The sequence below is a fragment of the Cibotium barometz genome, chromosome 13 (genome assembly GCF_041138505.1).
Source record: "Cibotium barometz isolate CiBa-2024 chromosome 13, ASM4113850v1, whole genome shotgun sequence".
NCBI lineage: Eukaryota > Viridiplantae > Streptophyta > Polypodiopsida > Cyatheales > Cibotiaceae > Cibotium > Cibotium barometz.
The window spans coordinates 10260562-10282933 of NC_141058.1; the positions used below are offsets into that span (position 1 = coordinate 10260562).

Sequence of the window (22372 nt, forward strand, 5' to 3'; positions counted from 1 at the left end):
ATGTACTTGTATCATGGTTCCCAAGTCTCATACAATGCGCACAATACATCAATGAGCAAGGTCTCAACAACGACAACTAAGGACACTCTGTGCTTGTATGATTTTACCGACATATGGAGCACCACACCAACTCTCGTCGAGGGTATAAATGCTAGTTTGTGGTGGGTGTGGGGGAACATGGTGGGCACAAGCTTGGCCCATGTTATGATCATTGCCTGGAATCTCCTCAAATCAATAAGAACCTTCTACGGCATCCTTTTTTACCACACTAACTTTTGATCCACATTACTTGTCTATGTGAGGGAGGGAGTGAGAGAGAGAAGTGTCTACACTTGAGGCGTGGTGGTGGCAGATTTTTTGAGCTACTTCGGCATGCTTCCATTGACGTAGCTACCACGAGGAGTCCCCAATTCAAGTAAACAAGTAGAGGTAAGTGTGAGTTTCATCGCTAATGCATTGCATGTTTTCCATGGCATATTGGGTTTGGGTTGGAGTCTAAGCTCCCTGAGACATGAGAGAAGAGTCCCATTGAGTGGCCAAAAGTCCTGACATAAATGATTCCATTGCCGGGATGCCAATCTCTTGCCAAGCATCCTCACATTGCTTGTATGCTTAATTTGGGTTACTAATGAGAAAAGGAATGATTCAATCAACAAAAATACCCCAAAATCATGTGTTTTGTTGTTTTTTGCATCAATTTCATGTTTTCCATGTTTCTAATCACTTCTTGTTACTCTTAATCCTTGCAATTTCAAGTTTGTTTAGTCAATTTTATTAATTTTGTACTCTTTTTCAAGAAAATTAAAAAATAAATTGCTTAGTTAAGCACAAAATCATGGGATTTTGATGAAACAAACCTCACCATTGCATTTAGAGCATGCCAATTACCCTAATTGCATACATGTATGCACAAATCCATCAAATTATTGCTTGATTTTTTAAGGGGTGGATTGAAGAGGATTTTGTAATACAAAATTCTGGTTTTTGGAATAAAAAGTGAAGAAAAAACACTCATTCGACCCCCTAAACAATGGAATTAGGGGAAAAAAACACCACCATTGCATCCAAAGCATGCAAATTAGTCAAGTTGCATTTGTGTGTGTGTGAAACGATAACATTTGTGCTTCATTTGGATGCCCAGATCGAAGAGGGTTTTGCATTGAAATTTCTGGTTTTTGGCATAAAATGAAAAGAAAAATTCTCATTTCACCCTGAAAATCTCAAAATTGGCAAAAATGAGCATTATCATGAGTGGAGCACGATTTGAGAAGATTTGTGTTTGATTTTTGGTGCTTGGATTGAAGAGGGTTGTGCTTTGTAATTTATTTATTTTTCCATAAAAAAGGAATCAATCAATGGAATTTTTGGTTTTTTTTTTGCTTAATTGGAGTTTCAATTGGTGGAATTAATTAAAGATAACACTGTCATCATTTTATAGCATTGGGATTCCTCAATTTGGTAGTGTGCGCACAAAAATCGATGATGATTTGGAGCATGGCCTTGGTGCTTGGCAAACTTCTCATTTTTTGGCTTATCAAGGCGATTAGTGTTAATCACAATTGGGGATGCTTGGGCCTTGTTCTCGCAGGCAGGTCTTGAATATATATATATTGAATTATTATGCGACCATGCCTCCCTAGTCCACGTCGCCTCACCGACCGTCACCCACGATCACCTAGATCCTACTCCTGCCCATCAATGCTCCAACCAAGCGCCCGCTAGCTATGCCGGACTGGGCTCGCCATACTCCACGCCATTCGCTAGCCTGCCAACACCCCATGAAATCCTCAGCTCTAAATGACACGCTCAGCTCTTGAGGGGATCAAGGGTGGAGAGAGAAAAAAAAGTCAAATCATGGCATATGGGCCGTCGATCGGCATTTTGTAAATTCGGGAAAATTGGTAAATTCGGGAAAGTTGGTTAATTCGGGTGTAGGACAGCGGACGGCGCCAATAAATGAGAAGGAATAATATAGTTTTTGAAGTAAGCGCCCCAAAAGTGAGATGGGTATGTATTAATGACCAATTGTAGTAGGTATGTAAAGTGTGAAGAATTCAGAAGTTAAGCAAGATACGCTCGCAACTAGTAAATTCGGGCTGTCAAGTAAATTCGGGCTGAGTGATGTGTGTCCTCTTTATTCTTGTATTTTATTGATCCCTCAACTAAATACCTCTTTTCCCTTCTTTATTCCTCTTCTCTTTGTCATTTTTATTACACCCTTGCTCTATCATCACCATGGAGTGGTATGTTGAAATGCATAATGTGGATGATGACTTTCTTATTGAAGAAAGCTCATCTACTAGCTCGAGTGACGAAGACGATGACGCACACAAACACAAACAAACTGAATGTGTTGATGTCCATGATGAGGATTCCACGTTAGTTAATGTGACCCAACATATATTGTCCAGGTATTTTTCATTTGATAGAGATGCTTATACTCTAATGGTCACATCACTAAAAGATGATACCTCCATGTCTTTGCATACACTCAAAATGATTGATCATAGAGGAGTTCTTGATCTTAAGAAATGGCGCAAAATAAAAGAGGTATTGTGCTTAAGAGAGGTAGAAAATGGTTCACTTTGTATTTGTCTCAAGTCCAATCCATCCATAAGGGTTGCTTGTATGGAGGATTGGCAATTGCGTTGCGATCTTGTCGTCGCTTGCATTGCCGGAGCAGGAAGAGGGTATTATGCAACCGCACGTAGCTAGGTGTGGGGTGCCGAGCCCATAGAAGCTCATGATGTTGAACATCAGTAGACAAACCAGGGAAAGAGGACCCCTTCCTCAAAAGGAATACGGGGCCCAGCAGCCCCTGTCCCCAACCGCACTTAGCTAGGTGTGCGGTGCCGAGCTTGTAGGAGCTCATGATGGCTCATGATGCTGAGCATTATAGGAAAAACGAGAGAAAGAGGACCCCTTTTCCAAAAGGGAAACTATCTGGAACCTTCTATGGTAATGCCTAAACAAGCCATGACAGTGATTCTGACGTATGAATTCTTGATGTGTCGCATCTTTGCAGTTCTCATTGCCGAAGCAGTGGCGTATAAAAGAAGGTGTGCCGCCCTACTGCCGAAGCAGTGGCGTATAGGCTATATGATCTTATGGGTGCTTCAAGCTGCCCTTGATTTGAAGTACCATGTGCATGTACCATCACATCCTATAGTAGAAACTCTCTCTCTCTCTCTCTCTCTCTCTCTCTCTCTCTCAATAGTAGCCTAACAAGGGTGTGTTTCCATCATTGGCCACTCACCTACATTACCTATACATGACCACATGCAAATGTGGCCACCCTCCCCCTTAAAGGAAAAGTGTGACTCAAAACAAATAGGAGCCAAGTTATGGACCCCCTTGTGGCAGATCTTGTACGCAACACTCCCAATACCCCTCTCTCTCTTTTTCTGCCGCACCAATTCATTTACACAAAATGACTACTAGCATCATCACAAGTACTTTGAAAAACTACAATAAGAACCAAGTTTTCTGGTTTGAGGTCACAGTTTCATATCACTGCTTAGAAACTGTACGACCACCATCGTTGCCCCATTTCTGAAAGCCATGAAGAGAACATTGGCTAACAGAAATGGTCGTACAAAAACTCTCTCTCTCTCTCTCTCTCTCTCTCTCTAAATATCACATCCTAATACACAAGGAAAACTGTGTGAAATGGTGGCCGGACCTCAAAGAAGTAAAGCTATTGGATGTCATTGAGACTTATGTTTTGTGGAACCAACATCGGCCTGCTGCCAGAGGAAAGGTGCTTCATGCTCCCATGACTCTCCGTGGCCTCAAGTTTGCTCTGCTTGAGCTTATCCAAACGATTCACCTTCATACACAAGAGTAGATGGATTAGCGCGTAGACAAAAGAGTGGAAAACGCAAACAGAAAGGCAGCGAGGGTCAATAAAGATATGGATACCCTTTTTCGCTTGCTTGCAGAATCCTTGCTGTTCATGTTTGCAACACAAGAGAGGATGGATTTGAAGCCAGAAGCCATCGCCAAGCTACACACACAGGGCGCAGAGAGAGAGAAAGGAGAGAGAATTTCAAAACGCTCGCGCAGAGAGAGAGAAAGGTTGCGCCCGTTTTTGAAAGCTGAAAAGGGAGGGAGGGGCGGCCGGCAGGGGAGCGAACCTGGCATTCAATGCGCCGCAACTCGATCAACGGGCCACTTGATCAACGGCTCTAAGTGACCGGGCTCCCTCCACCCTCGATCCCCTCAAGAGTCCACCGTGTCAATTAGAGCTGAGGCCATGAAACGAAAGCTTCATCGCTGCTCCCCGCCAACCATCAGTAGAGCTGTGCCCAGTGTCCACACGAGTTACTCATCTGCTCCAGCCAACCGGGTGGGTCCCACCAACTGCCAGCTCCCGACTTGGGCCACACAAAAGATATGCCATCGCCACGAGGTCTCTACCATGATCTTCACATTGCGACTTCTTCCATCAATAAGTCTGCTTGCACACCATCTACTTACTAGGGCTCCGCGATCGTCAACTTTATAATAAAATGTCTGACTCTACGCCTATGCAAGACGCTCCATGCCCCAGGCCTTCAACCCGGACTCCGCCATCAAAAGATGTTGATTGCGCTGTTGCAACACACCTAGCCCCACCTACGGCTCCCATGGTCCCACCTCATCGGCGCAGGTCACAACTCACAAGCTCCATCATTTTTTGATTTTTTATTTTTTTTAAGCGCAAAAGCACCCTCTTTGTAGCGTGCACAACTGTTGCGCTCTTGCCCAATTTACAATGCCTTGGCTGTCGCCATCGTTCTCATCATGAGGACCGAGATACGTATCCAATTTCAGCTCCATAGTCGCCAAAAAAAAACCATGTTCTATCACTTCAAACTAAGCTCCACAACCTACCACCTTCTCTCTGGAGCATTTAAAAAAAAAGTGCCAAAAAAAGCACCAACGTCAACCCCTTTTTGCATGAAACCGCTTATCTTTTGCACAAAGAGCCCCTCTTTGTACAAGTGTAGTCTAGTGATGGAGCTCATGCAACAAGACCTTCAGGTCCTCATGATGAAGAGAACGGGAGCTAGAATGGATCCGCCTTTCCTCTCTTACTTGCAGTGGACCTCATGTTGTAGATTGCCAAAGGGATGAAGTTCTTGCATAGTGAGAGCCTTCGCATCATACACTAGGACCTCAAGTCCTCCAACATATTGGTAAGCTTCTCAAGCAAGGCCGAGGTCAGCGGTAGCTCATATGCAAATGATGTGAGCCCTCTTGTGCATCTCAAAGTGGCTGACTTTGGATTGTCCAAAGCTAAGTATAGGAGCTCAAGATACACCACAAGACAAATAGGTACAACACCATGGAGAGCTTCAGAGGTATTTGAGGCCAACCTTGAGGATGGGGTGGATGGTGGTTGTTTTTTTTGGTCGACGTTGGTGTTTTCTTTTATCTTTTGTTTTTTGTTTTTGCGCTTTTTTCTTTTGCCGAGAGAAGGTTATGAGAGAGGTCTGGTTTCTCTCTCTCTCTCTCTCTCTCTCTCTCTCTCTCTCTCTCTCTCTCTCTCTTCTTTGGTTTTCCTCCAACATATTGGTAAGCTTCTCAAGCAAGGCTAGGGTCGGTAGCTCGTATACACATGATGTGAGCCCTCTTGTGCATCTCAAAGTGGCTGACTTTGGATTGTCCAAAGCTAAGTATGTGAGCTCAAGATACACCACAAGACAAACAGGTACAACACCATGGAGAGCTCCAGAGGTATTTGAGGCCAACAACCCTTGAGGATGGGGTGGAGGGTGGTCGTTTTTTTTTAGTCAACATTGTTGTTTTCTTTTATCTTTTGTTTTTTGTTTTTGCGCTTTTTTTTTTGCCGAGAGAAGGTTATGAGAGAGGTTTGGTTTCTCTCTCTCTCTCTCTCTCTCTCCTTTGGTTTTCCTTTGGTTATGCCAGCTGTGCAGCTTTGGTGTTTTTTGTTTGTTTTTTTAAATGTTACATTTTCTAAGCCAGTCCCTCTCAACTACATAGGAAGCATTGCATTGGAGTGACGCAATTGGGCACCCATCAAAGCATCAACTCATGCTACTAAACTCCAACTCTTCAGTACAACACCTCCTTAAGAAAAAATAGACATGCCAATACATCATGAAGAGTACCTAAACCAAATTCACTCTTATGAAAGAACATTACGACCTCTTCAATTAGATGTAAGCACTACTCAAGCTTTCACATGTGTACCATCACCTAGGCCTTCTCAACCTAGCATTTGGAAAGTATAGTTACATCAAGCTTACACCAAAGTGAGTAAAGGAAGAACTTGAGTTGGTGACCCAAGGAGATAGTCTCATCTTTTAAAAACCTCTACAACACCTTACTCCCAGGCATTTCACCATGTTTAAATCGGGAGGGAGCTTGTTAAAAAATTTAATACCATAAAAATTGGTATTGACCCAACATACATGTATATTGATACTTTGTACACAGCTTAAACAATATTTATTTCTTTCCTAATTATAAGAATACCAAAAAGAGTAAAAAATAAAAAACTCTAATTAATGACAAGAAGGCACGTACTTCATAGTCTTAGCTAATCAACACGTGTAAAGCTTTCCTTGAGGATTTTTACACATTTATCATGATGCAACAACAAAGTCTTCTACAACAGTAGAAACCTACATAAAAATCTTTATCATGATGCAACAACAAAGTCTTCTACAACAGTAGAAACCTACATAAAAATCTTTATTCTTAACAAGTAGCTACAAAGTCCTTCACCAAGATCAAGAGAAAAAGGATAAGCAATGATTTCACAAACTTCATATTAAATAGGTGTATTCGAAACTAGCTCTTCATATATCTCTTTTTTGTAATACTATACTTCAATTGTTCCCTTGAAGAGCATAATTGCAATGCACTTGATTAGTTTGCCTTTCTCTTTAGTAGCTTCCAAGATGAATATTAATGCTAGCATCTTTTCTTTTAAATCGTCCTAGTCTTACAATTCCGTATCTAAAGATAAATTATGCCAAAGAAGTATGCCAAGTACTCCATTTTATATTTATTAAACCATCTTTAGCTATATTTTAGCTCTCTAGGTAATATGTGAGTGAAAAGGAAGGTTGTTACAATATAAAAAGTACCAAAAATCTTTATAAAAAAAACAACAACAACGACAAAAAAAACATGACCAAGAAGATAGCCATCGCCATGTGGAATCCCAGTAGATCTTTGGAAACTAGCAACAACGATACCATAAGACCGGTGCCTTGATTTCTCATAGGGTGGAACCTTGAGTCTTTGCTTCACTAAAAAACCATCGTCGTCGGAGACTCTTAGCAGTTCATGATATCCTTGGCGAGAATCACTACGCCATTGCTTTGGTTTCCAAAAGGTGGTAGTTTATCACTCTTCACTTCACAAAAGAAGCAAAAAAACACACACACTTTTGTTATGTAAGTAATCATCTAATCACATGCAGTTTTACTTCCAAAGAGAGTTGCCTCACTAATGCATTGCATGTTTCCCATGGCATATTGGGTTTGGGTTGGAGTCTAGGCTCCCCGAGGCATGAGAGAAGAGTCCCATTGAGTGGCTGAAAGGCCCGGCATTCACCCCCTTAGCAAAGGAGCATAGCAAGGAGAAATCTAGTGTGACAACAACGAAGTGAGCTAGCACACCGACATCGAGAAATTGCATTGTGGCTCGAAGGCAAGACCCAAACGACACATTATTCAACAAGGCTAAGGTAAGCTCTTAACTTGATCATGATGGGGGGTGTTGGGCTATGGTGTGACCCATCTCTAGAACACCCCCCCCCATTGACCTTGCATGTACCTCCATGAGCTTTAATGCAAGCAACCTTTCCTTTGATTCCATTTTAACACAACCCAACCTCGCCCTGGCCAATGTGTTGAAAACCATGAAGAAGCCCAATTTCTAAGAAGCAGGCTGTGAGGTCTAGGCATATAGTTTTATTGTGCCAAGAAGATCCAAACTGCCATCTACACATGCAAATCATTTTATGATGGTCTTGGCACTAATTTTTTCATTCAAAGGGTGTGGGTTGCTTCTACCAACTACCTAAAATTGAAAGGTTGAAGCCACTTCCACAACTGAAGGAGGCCTTGACAAGCTGCCTTAATATTTAAAGTTGAAGGGCCCTTGATAAGCTACCCTAAAATTAAACGACCTAAGCTACCTTTAAACTACTTATATCTTTTATGCTGCCTTAATAATCAAGGCTATAGAAAGCGTATAACCAATATGTGTTGCAACTGGCTTCGGATCAGTCTTGAATCTACCGCTTAACCTCACACACCACCTTCACACGGTGTATCTTGGACCATTCACACCTGGGGTAGGTTACATTGGGTTGTGGGGTTTCTCTCTCTTTCTCTCTCAGAAAGTCCTAACTCCTCTTCCTTATTACGAGTCTCCATGAAATTTGTCGATGTCGATCCTTCTTCATTTGGTTTGATGTAAACAATCTCTAGCCATATGTCATGTCTTCCCCAGTTGTGGTGGCAAGTGAAGGTCCTTCCTCCTCCCCTGCCTCTTCCTCTTCCTCATCCTCGTCCTCGTGCAAGTCCTCCTTGGGTGTAGAATGCTTTCTCCTCTCGAGTTGTTGGGTCCAATCCTTCCTTCTCTTTGACTTTGTTCTCTTGCTCTAGTATAGCTCCTTCTATCTCATGCAGCTTCAAATCTCATGCAGCTTCAAATCTGGTACATTCTTTAAGGTTGCCACAATGTTCTCATACTCTCCCTTGTCCACACTCTTTAGAAGCACTACTAGTGCCTCGTCATCTTCTACCTTCTTACCAATGGCTGCCAACTGTTGCTTAATGCTTTTGTATTTGTTTAAGTGTGTGGTTAGAGGTTCACTTTCCTTCATGTCTAGTTTGTAGAATTGCATTAGCAGATTTATCTTTGAATTTTTGGCTTGAGTGCCAAATAATTTGTTAAGTTCATCCCATGCATCTTTAGCTCGTTGTATCCCTGCAATGTGATGAATGATTTCATCATTTAAGCTAAGTGCAATGAGTCCTAATGCTTTCTCGTTCCTGCTCTTCCACTCATTCTCCCTAATCTCCTCTGGATGTTCATCTCTTCCCTCAAGCAGTCCCCACAGATTCTTCTTCATGAGTAGATACATGGTCTTTGTTTGCCATGTATGGAACTGCTCCCCATTAAATTTAGGTATTTCTTGTGCATTGATCATGATGATGTGAAGGGGGTCTTACCTCTTGATCCAATTCAAGATTGAACGGCAATGTCTACCCTTTTACAACTCTAATCTGATGTTTAATGATGATTACAACAAGTTTATCAGCACATGAATTCACCAAAAAAATACATAAAGCCAAGGTTAACTGAATTGTACTGAATTGTTGGGATATCAAACCATCTACGAATTGCAATCTAAAGTGATAGAGATCTATATCAGATACCCAATGGTAAATTTGAACCATCAATTGCACCAGAATGCAATGATTAGTACTAATTAATTACTAATTAGTAAAATAATCTCCTATTTTGTTTGCAGCAGCCAGATCTGGTGCCTTAGAGTTCAAATGAGGTCAAATCCTTTCAAAGGCATCAATACCAGTTAGTCTAGTAGAGGATCAACCCAATTAAAAAAAAGATTTGACCAAACATTGAATGCATAATCTCTGTTTTACCAAAGTCACTTGCAGATTTGATGCAAAGCTTGATTCCACTTCTCCTTGAAGAATTTCAAGATTCCGAGGTTATAGGCTTGTAGAGTAGCACCTCTTGAAAACCCTTGGGGCTGAGAGGAATTAGACCAATTCACCTTGTGTAAGTGCATATCTACAAATCCCTTCAGAAAACTAGCGCCGGTGAAATCGAGAATTTTTGCAGATCTGCGCGGCTGTTTGACAAGCTGATGTAATGGGCTGAAGCGTGGGGAGTCTAGCTAGGTGTCGCTAAAGGCTTTTGATCCAATTTGATGTGGCTGGAGGGAGATCAAGCCCCTCCACTAGCTGGGGGTGTAGAGGTTTAGTTAAAAAGAACTTTAAAAAATGGATTAACTCCTAATCATGATCAGCAGGGTGGTTATGCTTAAAAATTGGATGGATTTCTAGGCTATGGCTCTGATACCAAGTTGAAATGCAAGCAAAGTGATAAGCTATGGTGGATCAAATGCAAGAATCAACATGATTAGAAGGTGATTAAGAAGAGATTAGTGCACAATTAACTAATAGCTTAATGTAGACATGGATACTCAAAAACCAACAATTTCTCATTAGGCCAATGCCGCAATTTATAGGTTTTACATCCACAAGATGCCAAGCATCTAATCCCACTGATTTCTCTGTGATTTGTGCCACCTCCCCTACATCTAGGGGCACCTTTTCCTAGAATCTTTCCACATCATCGAAGAGAAACATTACAACAAAACAAGAAACATCAATACTTTTTTGCTACATGGGCTAGAGCATCCTCAAAATAAACTACTTCAAGCTTTTTGACAGCAAGAATGAAGGTTGATGTATCCCCATCTCTCGTGTATTTTTGAAGTTCCTCTGGCTAAATTGCGGGCATTGGTTAGGGGGAATAAGTTGGGGACATTCTAGATAATTTCTCTCCCCTCATGAGAGCTTTTGGTTTATGGTGGACCTTACTAATATAGCTTATAGCTCAACATTATCCAGTCAATGAAGGTATCAGCACTGTGCACCTGCTCTCATGCCAGGCTAGTTGCAAGCTGATGAGTTTTTAGTTAGCCTAGACATGAGCAGCTCAGTGTCTCCATTTATCTGCTCCCAATTGCCCACAAGCTATGGCGTGTTCGCTCCGTTATTATGCGAGAAATCCTCTACTTCAAGCTTCGTGAAGTGCAGGGCTCCAAGCTGGCGGTCACACGCAGCAGCAGGAGAGGAGGCTGCAGAGCCGGCAAATGCCTCTCCTCCTCCTCCTCCTCCTTCTTCTGGGAGCTTGAAAGCAAGCAACACAGTGAATGATCCAGCCTCGCGCTCCGCCAAGGGTTTTGGACCTCGCCCTGCACCCTCTACCCCCAAAAACTCCAAAGAGAGCGCCCTTACGAAGGAGAAGAAATCTGTCACGGCCAGAAGGCCTGCCCCCGTCAGACCTGTCCTCGTCTCCGATGTCGATCCTGAGGCCCGCCAAAGGGAGAATGCTTTGGTCTTGGCTCTGACATCTCTTGGCGTCGTCATTTTTATTGAAGGCATTGCCTTGGCCGCTTCAGGTATACTCTCTCTCTCTCTCTGTCTCCCTCACACGCACACGCACACGCACGCACAAAGTAGGGTTTGAACGACTAACAGCATCCATTCAGGGTTCTTTGATGTTGGAATGAACCCTTTGCTCTTGAATGAGCTTGTCTGCTGTTTGCCCCCTAGATGAACTTGGCTTCATCACGCAAGGGATGCCTACGATACCCTAGGATGGGCGAGACAGCACCACCCTTTGACAGAAGCTGTCTCTTCCATCATGCCTTGTAGAGTCTGATGGGTATTGGTTGACACCATGGCTTCACCCATGTACCTCTTACATCATTCAGAATTCTCGCCATCAAAATATTAAGTATCAACGCCTAGGCTGGCCATAAAGTTTCCCATGAATTCGATTGTGGAACCATTATTGCTACCAATTTCAGTGCTTGATTGGTGGAGTCAATGTGGCTCCTTTTTCCTCATGGCCATCTTAATTCCAGATAGCAGCTGACGGGCAGGGTTTGACAGCGTAGAGGACACATGGCATTGCCACATGGTAGTGATGATGTGGTGGTAATGACGTGACATTGATGACATGGCCGGGTACATCTGGCCGACAACATTACTACTGGCCGACTAGGAGCATTGGTACATATATATACGTGGGTAGCCAAATTGTCATATCCATCTTCTTTCCTTGGTGTTGGAATTCACAGACTGTTTCTCTGTAGGGAAAGTGCTAGCCAGGAGTGTACAATATCTTCATTCTCAGCCACATCTTGTACCTGAATTTCAGTTGTATTACTTCTTTCTTGTACATAGTACATAGGAGTAATTTAGGACTCTTGTGTGTGCTTAATGTGTGATTCCCCCGCACTCTTCTTTCTATTTTTGGAAAACCCTAGCACATAGGTGCAAGTGTTCTACAATTGATATCAAAGCTGAGGGAACCTGCAAATTTCTATTCTTTCCTGGCACCCGTGTGCATTGATTGCTTGGATAGGGTAGAGCACCGAGGTTCCAAGAGGGCACAAGTTCGGGTTTGGGGAAAGTGAATGTTTGGGTTCTCTTTATTGCACCTGGGTTAATTGGGGTATATTGTGTTGCCCTTCCCCACCAAACCCTTACCTCATCGCGCAAGGTTGAAATCCCTCATCCGGTCCTTGATCACTTGATATCTGTCATGGATTCATAACACATTGATTTGCTTCTCAACATCATGAAGGCATCCATCGACGCAGAGGCGGCTAAAATGGATGCTTTATCTGCCCATTAGGATGGGGTTGACACTATCTAGTATTCTGGATTTGGAATCTACAAGGGCTTTTGCTTCGAAGCAAGTGTTGGATGATTCTGAGGACGAACTTTCAGGAGGAGGATTTTTCACTCCATTGGATGCAAGCAAGGATGTACTGGAGGAGCTTTGCTTCTAGTTTGGAGTCATCGTTCTACACCTGCACCTAGTCGGCAAGAGAGATGTAGTTCGTGTCACCAACAGTCTCCCTCTCGAACTCTTATCTCCATCGAATGATCCGGACAGTTCCTATTCGTCTTCATTGGCAAGATGTCGAAGGACTATTGGTTTGCCGAGTTCTTCCTCCAAGTTCAACAGGAAGATGGACAGAGAAGTTGTCACCAATTTGACTTGCGAGATGGCTGCCACGTTGGTAGCAGTAGGTGGTTCATATATTTTTCAGCTCCATTTGGTGCGTATGGCTTGGACGGGTGCCACTCTCTCGTGGTGGGAAGATTACCTTAGGCACCACTCCGTGACTTGCTGGGATGATTGCTGCAAGGCGGTCTTGAAGCTGTTTATTCCTGCAGAGTACGAGTGTGAATTGAAGAAATAGTGGGAGTGTTTATGTAGAAACATGGTGAAATGATAATTGACTATCTCGCACATTTCTAAAAGCTTTTGCTCATGCTCCCAAGGACCAACCGGTGGTCAGAGCAGGTTGAGCAATTTGTGGATGGTTTGAAACTATCCTTGCACGCGCACATCGGTCCCTTGATCTTTTAGATCCGGTTTGTCTTGCTACAACCCTTGAGACGTGAGAGAGTCACGTGCACCCTGCAATGGGGTACACAATGACACACCGGCATGATCATCAGTGCAACATTTGTACATAATAATACTTTTTTCTAGGAATATTTGTTGTACGCCGTGACTCCATTGTGAGTCCTCAGTCCAAGGACAGTCAGGCACGAGCTATGTAGCTCAGTCTTTGTTTCAGTTTGGAGTCAGTCCTCTTAACCCACTTGGAAAATTCATTAGATAAAGTGCATGTAGCAGTCAGCCTTAGCAGTAGGTTTTGCATCAAAAGCATGAAGCAATCAGGAAGGGGCTAAGTTGCAGGAGAAGCATGCCTATGGGCCAGCCAAAGGCCAGGCCATGGCTAGAAGCCTTAGTCGGCAGCCTTGTGGGGGCTGTTTACAGCCCTAGACCACTAAGGGGACCAACTCACAGCAACACATGCCTTTTGTAGTAGGCAACCAGTATATTAGATGGTCAGCCTACAGGTCGGGTGTGGGTTTGCAGTTGGCCAGCAGTAGTTGTAGCAATAAATGCTAAGCGTAGCAATAAATGCAGTAGAAAATGCATATTTTGTCCAATCAGAGTAGGCCGACAGCAACCATACTAGCCGACCAACAACAATAGTCCATATATAAGAGGCGTCTAATCCCAACAGTTGTTTATTCAATATTTCAGAAAATCATTCAAAATTGAGCAGCGCGTTCAATAGTAAAGTCAGCATGTAGCATGACTACTATGTGGAAGCTTGCTTAATGATGATTAACGCAAAGTAATAAAGATTAACGCCAATCACATGCTCATGACACAGAGAAGTGGAAAAAGGAGGAGGAGAGAGAGATTCTTTACCTAACCTACTCCTACTATATATTACTAAATGAATGAGTAATTACAATGATTGTCATAGATCCAATGTAGATCTAGACTATGAATGCTATCGAGAGAGGGAGAAGAGGACACAGTATTGGGTCCCGAATACCCTCTGTAGGGCCCCCACCACATATGGTGTATTTGCTTTATTAGAATGATGCAAATCTGAAAATAAATACAGAAAACTTGACCTTTCTTGGCTGAGATAACTCTGCCCTTGACCTGCAGTCCTTCACCCCTTCTGTGTTAGCTTATCCTTGGCTAACCTGGCCCTTTGATTAGCTTTAGCTCTTGGTGAATTATGAGATTAAAGAATGGATTGTGGGCTAGGTATTTATACTACTCCAGATGACTAGTCGGCTGCCTTAAATGCAGTTGGCTGTCATAAAATCAGCCCACGACTGGAAAAATCAGCAAATAATGCCAATAAATGCTGCCCATATTTCCCTTCTTGGCTGGGCATTAGGCGCATGGTTCCTAGGGAGCTAGGCACTGAATTACTTGCTGTTTTGGAGGCTGGGCAGCCTGTATGGGCTGCCCCATACTTGCCCATGGCTGGATAACCAGTTGGCTACCCAAGCAAAGCCCCTAGGGCTGTCCTGTAGCCCTCCCATGGCCTACCCATGGCTGGTGGGTATAGCCAGGACCTTCCTGGCTCTTATGGGGGTGATTTTACACTGTCCCCATGCCCACACAAGTACTTGGGGTAGCCCTATGGGCTGGCCCTTTCCTATATGCAAACCCTAATTGTCTACACAGTTATCTGGCATCCAGTACCATACTAGATACACAGAATCATTGACATCATTCCAGAGGAAGACTCATAGCGTGGACTGGCACTGTTTCATGTGCAGGACAATGCACACCTGACCTCGGACGACCAGGATGGAACCCTGGCTGACTCGTCCCGGGCTCACATGGGACCAGTTTACCATTCCAGGTCTTGCACCTTTTGTACAGGTATGTCTACGTGGCATCCAAGTGCGGGATGCACGTGACATCCCCTTTTGCTTAACTTGACGGAAGTTGCATAGCCTCCAAATAATCCGTCAATAACGCCAGATAGTCCTCGAAAAACTCTGTCCCGTCGTACTGCTTCGTGGGTCCCTCGGTCCTGAAACTTCGTGAGGAACTGTCGTTGCCTTGGGCTTGAGCCATGCTTGAAACGGTGCAAAAGGATTTGTTCTGGAACCATAACTTCTGCTTCATCAACAATATCTGGTTCTGCCTCGTCTTTAACTTCTGAAGAGATCGGACCTGCATTTGGCTTTAACCAACTCACGTGAAACACATCGTGCATAGTCCAACTCGGAGGTAGCTTTAACTGCAGGGACACCTCATTAATCTTTTTCTGGATGGGAAAAGGTCCGAAGCTCCTGAAAGACAACTTTGGGCACCCTACCTGCTTCAACCTTTGCTTCTGTCATGTGTAAGCATTGCCATGGCCATTCTTTGGAGCTAGTCCAGAAGGGGCAGCCAGAAAAAGATGATTAGAACCAGGTTTTGGAGCATGAAGAGCAGCTTTGGCCAATGTTGGATTTGGAGCAGGGCATGGAAGACATGGAAGATGATGTCGGCTGCGTGAATGGAACTGTCGGCTGCACACAGAGGCTGTCGGCTGTACCAGCAGGAAGGCGGCTACAGGTGCATCCATATATAGGATTTGTGACAAGTCGGCTAGCCGACCAGTAGTCGGCCAGCACTCCAATGATCTAAGAGGCCTATAAATAGGCAAGTATGCTCATTGTTGGACTCATTCACTCCCTTATGGAGGGGTCCTTAGTGTAGGACTGTTTTGGTGTTTTCCACCTTTTCAAGAAGGCAACCTATGGTTGTAGACTTAGGGTACCTTTTTGTACCATATGAATATACTGAATTTCCAGCTATCTCTCTCTCTCTACTCTCCCTTCTGTCTGCGTTTTTGCATCAGCATGTTCAAAGTGGTGTTTAGGGCTGAAAGAAGACTCTCAGAGCTTCCGCGTGTTACATTGGTAGCAGAGCATCAGGCTTAGCAAGGCTAAATGCTGTTTGAGTCCCATATGATGGTGTATAGGTCCAAGGTACAGGAAAGTGCACGGACGTCAGATACGAAGCCCAAGGCAAGGAACACAAGATCGAGAAGAGCTCCCAGGAGGTTTGTTGGTGGTGTTCCACAAAGCCAGAGGGGATGGCAGTCCTGTGAACCAGATAGGTTCTCGGGCAACGGTCCCAAGGGAGGATTATCCTCCAAGGGGTGGAGTGAGTGCTAGACACATTTCTCAGGAATGAAGACCAAGACAGTGTTCAGAGTCAGGGCAGGAATTTCAGTGAAAAGGGTTGCCAGAGATGGATGGATGGATGATAGAGGGACTTCGAGAATAGAATGGGATGATAATAGTCATCCAAGAACAGGTTGGAATCCCGTCATCAAGTTTAGCAGAGGGGGATGTCATGTGCAAGCATTGCCATGGACATTCTGTGGAGCTAGTCCAGTAGGGGCAGCCAGAAAAAGATGATTAGAACCAGGTTTTGGAGCATGAAGAGCAGTTTTGGCCAGTGCTGGACTTGGAGCAGGGCATGGAAAATATGGAAGATGATGTCGGTTGCGTGAATGGGAGTGTCGGTTGCACACAGAGGCTGTCGGCTGTACTAGAAGGAAGGCAGCTGCAGGCGCATCCATATATAGGATTTATGACCAATCGGCTGGCCGACCAGCAGTCGGCCAGCACTCCAATGATCCAAGAGGCCTATAAATAGGCAAGTATGCTCATTGTTGGACTCATTCACTCCCTTATGGAGTGGGTCCTTAGTGTAGGACTGTTTTGGTGTTTTCCACCTTTTCAAGAAGGCAGCCATAGGCTGTAGACTTAGGGTACCTTTTTGTACCATATGAATATACTGAATTTCTAGCTCTCTCTCTCTCTCTCTCTCTACTCTCCCTTCTGTCTGCGTTTTTGCATCAGCATGTTCAAAGTGGTGTTTAGGGCTGAAAGAAGACTCTCAGAGCTTCCGCGTGTTACATTGGTATAAGAGCATCAGGCTCAGCAAGGCTAAACGCTGTTTAAGTCCCATATGATGGTGTACAGGTCCACGGTACAGGAAAGTGCACGGATACGAAGCCCAAGGCAAGGAACACAAGATCGGGAAGAGCTCCCAGGAGGTTTGTTGGTGGTGTTCCACAAAGCGAGAGGGGATGGCAGTCCTGTGAACCATATAGGTTCTCGGGCAATGGTCCCAAGGGAGGATTATCCTCCAAAGGGTGGAGTGAGAGTGCCAGACTCATTTCTCAGGAGCGAAGACGAAGACAGTGTTTAGAGTCAGGGTAGGAACGGATTGGGGACTGGATGGAACAGATGCATAGATTTTATTCAAAGTAAGAGTGGTTTTGTAGACCGGGCCGGGTTTTCAATGAAAAGGGTTGCCAGAGATGGATGGATGACAGCGGGACTTCGGGAATAGACTGGGATGATGATACTCATCCAAGAACAGGTTGGCATCCCGTCATCAAGTTTAGCAGAGGGGGATGTCATGTGCAAGCATTGCCCCATGGACATTCTCTGGAGCTAGTCGAGAAGGGGCAGCCAGAAAAAGATGATTAGAACTAGGTTTTGGAGCATAAAGAGCAGTTATGGCCTGTGTTGGACTTGGAGCAGGGCATGGAAGACATGGAAGATGATGTCGGCTGTGTGAATGGGACTTTCGGCTGCACACAGAGGCTGTCGACTGTACCAGAAGGAAGGCGTTTGCAGGCGCATCCATATATAGGTTTTATGACTAGTCGGCTGGCCGACCAACAGTCGGCCAGCACTCCAATGATCCAAGAGGCCTACAAATAGGCAAGTATGCTCATTGTTGAACTCATTCACTCCCTTATGGAGTGGGTCCTTAGTGTAGGACTGTTTTGGTGTTTTCCACCTTTTCAAGAAGGCAGCCATAGGCTGTAGACTTAGGGTACCTTTTTGTACCATAGGAATATACTGAATTTCCAGCTCTCTCTCTCTCTCTACTCTCCCTTCTGTCTGCGTTTTTGCATCAGCATGTTCAAAGTGGTGTTTAGAGAAGACTCTCAGAGCTTCTGCGTGCTACATTGGTATCAGAGCATCTAGCTTAGCAAGGCTAAACGCTGTTTCAGTCCCATATGATGGTGTACAGTTCCAAGGTACAGGAAACTGCACGGATACGAAGCCCAAGGCAAGGAACACAAGATCGGGAATAGCTCCCAGGAGGTTTGTTGGTGGTGTTCCACAAAGTCAGAGGGGATGGCAGTCCTATGATCCAGATAGGTTCTCGGGCAATGGTCCCAAGGGAGGATTATCCTCCAAGGGGTGGAGTAAGAGTGCTAGACTCATTTCTGAGGAATGAAGACCAAGACAGTGTTCAGAGTCAGGGCAGGAACGGATTGGGGATTGGATGGAACAGATGCATAGATTTTATTTAGAGTCAGAGTGGTTTTGGAGACCGGGCCGGGTTTTTAGTGAAAAGGGTTGCCAGAGATGGATGGATGACAGAGGGACTTCCGGAATAGAATGGGATGATGATAGTCATCCAAGAACAGGTTGGAATCCCGTCATCAAGTGAATGGGAGAGAGAATTAGGGTTAGAGTTCATGTGGGAGACATACACACAGAGAAGCAAGGGAGAGAGAGAGAGAGAGTTGTGGGGATAAGTCAACTCAATAACATTGAGTGTGTGACTGCCCTATCACACATGTATATTGCACTAGTACACATAGTGCACTTAGTACATTTAAAGTACTAAGTGTACTATGTACTATAACTTATGGGCTTGTACACACTTAAGGGTGGGCATTATGCCTTTACCCCAACAACCTCCCACTTAAAGGCAAAGTGCCCTTAAATGAAGGAAAAGAAAAAAATCAGCATGTACATGATAATATACAAGGCCATATCAAGGCTGAAACTGGCCTCATTCAATGCCCATCAAGTGTCTGCAATGGGCAAACCGCTTCGGAGGCAAACTCTTTGTCAACAGATCAGCCGGGTTGTCATCCGTATGAATCTTAAAAAGCTGAATTTGCTTGTTCTCTATCATCTCTCTGATGAAGTGATACTTCACATCCACATGCTTTGTCTTTGCATGAAAGACAGGGTTCTTTGCCAACTGGATGGCACTCTGACTGTCACAATGCAGCAATGGAATATCCCCTGTATATCCCAAATCAACCACTAACCGAGATAGCCATAATGCCTCCTTGCAAGCCTCTGTGGCTGCAATATACTCGGCCTCTGTAGTAGATAAGGCAGTGCACTTCTGCATCCTGGATATCCATGACACAGCACCTCCTGTGAATGTAAACACATAACCGGTAGTAGACTTCCGGTTATCTGGATGACCGGCATAATCCGAATCCGTGTAACCATGCACTAATGCATCCTGTTTGCCAAAACAAATGCACATATCCTGTGTGCCCTTCAGGTATCTCATGACACCTTTCACTGCTTCCCAATGCTTCTTGCCAGGGTTGGCCATGTATCTAGAAACCACTCCCACTGCAAATGCAATGTCCGGCCTAGTAGCAACCATGGCATACATGAGACTGCCACAAGCTGAAGCATACGGAATCTTGGCCATATCAGCCCTGCCACTATCTGACTGTGGGCTGTCCATAGCACTGAGTTTCACATATGGAGGCAAAGGAGTACTAGTCTTCTTCCCCCTCTCCATATTGAACCTCTGCAAAACTTTGCCAATGTATTCCTTCTGAGACAAATACAACACATGCTGATTTCTGTCCTGAAGTATCCGCATACCCAAAATGTGATTTGCATCACCCAAATCCTTCATATCAAAGGTTTGATGCAGCCTCTTCTTCAAGGCATCCATCTCTTTACGAGATTTCCCGGCAATCAACATATCATCAACATACAAGATGAGGATCAATAGACTGCCATCCAAAGCTTTCTTGGTGTACAAGCAGTGAACTATGTCACTTCTCCTAAAATTCTGGGATTTCATGAATGTATCAAATTTATGATACCATTCCCTTGGTGCCTGTTTGAGCCCATAAAGACTCTTTTTCAGCTTGCATACAAGCTTCTCCTTTCCATTCACTGCATAACCCTCTGGCTGTTGCATATATATCTCCTCATGGAGATCACCGTGAAGAAAAGCAGTCTTCACATCCATCTGAATCAAGTCCAGATCATCATGTGCAACCAAAGCTAACACAGCTCTAAGTGTGGTCATTTTGACCACTGGAGAGAAGATCTCTTCAAAGTCCACACCATATTCCTGCTTGAAGCCCTTAGCCACTAACCTGGCTTTGTATCTTGGCTTTGCATCAGGTGCAACTTTGAGCCTGTAAACCCACTTGCATGGCAAAACCTTTTTGCCTGTAGGCAAATGCACCAATTTCCATGTTCCATTTTTGTGCAGAGAATCCATCTCTGACTTCATGGCACGCTCCCAAAGAGCCTTGTCTGCCCTCTGTAAAGCCTCCTTATAACATGAGGGCTCCCCACAGTCAGTGAGCATCAAGTAGTCAACATTGGAACAAACCTGTCAGGGGCTCTGGAGGGTCTAGTGGACCTCCGTACCCAATGACCATCATTTGCAGGTTGCTGTCCAGCCTGCATATCACCTATTGGTGGCTCCTGTTCCATGCCATAAGGCTGAAAAATCATGCCCGGTATCTCCTCTAACTGTGGCATATCCATAGGGATATCTTCTGCCATCTCTGGCTGTCCATTTGGACCATTTTCAGCACCATTTAAGGGCTGGTTTTGCTGCTGTAATGGCTGATTTACAGCCCTTGGTTGTTGTCCATGATGTCCATCATCATCAAAGATGACTCTGCTAGGCTCCTGTTGCCTTGCAGGCTCCTTATAAATGCATGTTTCATCAAAAATGACATCATTGCTACGTATAATCTTTCTATTCACGGGATCCCAAAGTCTATACCCCATTTTACCTCTGTCACCATATCCTAGGAATATGCATTTGTGAGACTTAGGATCAAGTTTGGTGCGCATTTCCTTGCGTATGTGCACGTACGCAACGCAACCAAACACTCTCAAGTGCTTGTATGACGGAGGCTTCCCTGTCCATACTTCTTCTGGCACTTTCCCACCAAGCCTCGTGTTAGGTGACCTGTTTATAAGATGAACGGCTGTCATAACAGCTTCAGCCCAAAAACCACGAGGTAACGCAGCATGTGACAACATAGAACGGACCTTCTCCTGAATGGTCCTGTTCATCCTCTCTGCTGTCCCGTTTTGTGGAGGATCATAAGGAGTAGAGAGCTCCCTCTTGATGCCTTTAGCATCACAAAAGTCCTGAAACTGTTTGGACATATACTCTCCACCATTGTCGGAACGCAAAGTCTTCAGTGTTTTACCAGTTTGATTCTCAACATGAGCAACAAACTTCTCAAACACTGAGAATGTATCACTCTTCAGACGAAGAGGATAAACCCACACCTTGCGTGTGGCATCGTCAATAAAAGAGACAAAATATTTTGCCCCTCCCAAAGAAAGCTGAGGCATCTCACATACATCTGTATGCACAAGCTCTAACTGAGCATCTTTCTGTCCAAGAGCTTTCTTGTGGGGGCACTGGAGTTACCTACCATATATACAATGCTCACAAAACTGAAAACTTGAAAACTTTAGAGAAGGCAAGTAACCCAAACGAGACAATTGCTCCATTCCCTTGACACTCGTGTGTCCCAACCGGCTATGCCACATAGAGATTTCCGGCAGCTCGGTTGCATTTACATTAGCATGGTGACAAACACCTGCATGCATGAAGTAAAGAGTGTCCACCTTAGAGCCTCTGGCAACAACCAGTGAGCCCTTACTAATCTTCCACTTTCCACGACCAAATGTGGTAACATAATCAGCATCATCAAGCTGTCCAGTAGAAAGCAGGTTCTTCTTGATCTCAGGCACATGCCTGACATCGTGGAGCATAAGCTGTGAGCCATCTGAAAACACAAGCCTCACATCACCTCTGCCAAGAATCTTGCATGCATGGTTATCACCCAAATAAACTACTCCTTCATTGCCAGCAGTATACCTGACAAACAAGTCTCTGCAACCTGTGACATGAAAGGAGGCACCTGAATCAATGATCCATGAGTGCATACCATGACCACCTGTAAGAAGTGAATGGGCATCAAGTGAAGACGTAAATAGGACCTCATCCTCACTGTCACCTGCATGTGACACATTGATTTCTTCAATCTTGACTCCACTTTTGCCCTTTGGCTTCATCTTTGTCTTTGTCTTTGCCTTTTCTCTTTTCTTTTTGATCATTTTTCCATTTGTAGCTTTGCTTTTTAATGTGTCCCTTCTTGCCACAATAATGGCATTCC

At 44.3% G+C, this 22372-nt stretch overlaps 1 protein-coding gene and 1 long non-coding RNA gene across 2 annotated transcripts in view; one reads left to right on the forward strand and one right to left on the reverse strand.

Annotated features, from left to right (window-relative positions):
• Positions 1-3731: 3731 nt before the first annotated feature.
• Positions 3732-4236, reverse strand: LOC147632349 (uncharacterized). Its single transcript, XR_015267163.1, has 3 exons — positions 4137-4236; positions 3922-4006; positions 3732-3829 (listed from the first exon to the last, which is right to left on the reverse strand). It is a non-coding gene; the product is annotated as an uncharacterized LOC147632349 (long non-coding RNA).
• Positions 4237-10632: 6396 nt separating this feature from the next.
• The window catches only part of LPA2 (low psii accumulation2), a 53087-nt gene continuing 41347 nt past the window's right edge, over positions 10633-22372 (forward strand). The window contains exon 1 of the mRNA XM_086807169.1: positions 10633-11188. Coding sequence (XP_086663295.1) covers positions 10714-11188 — 475 coding nt within the window. The 5' untranslated portion in view covers positions 10633-10713. The remainder of the gene's footprint in view (positions 11189-22372) is intronic.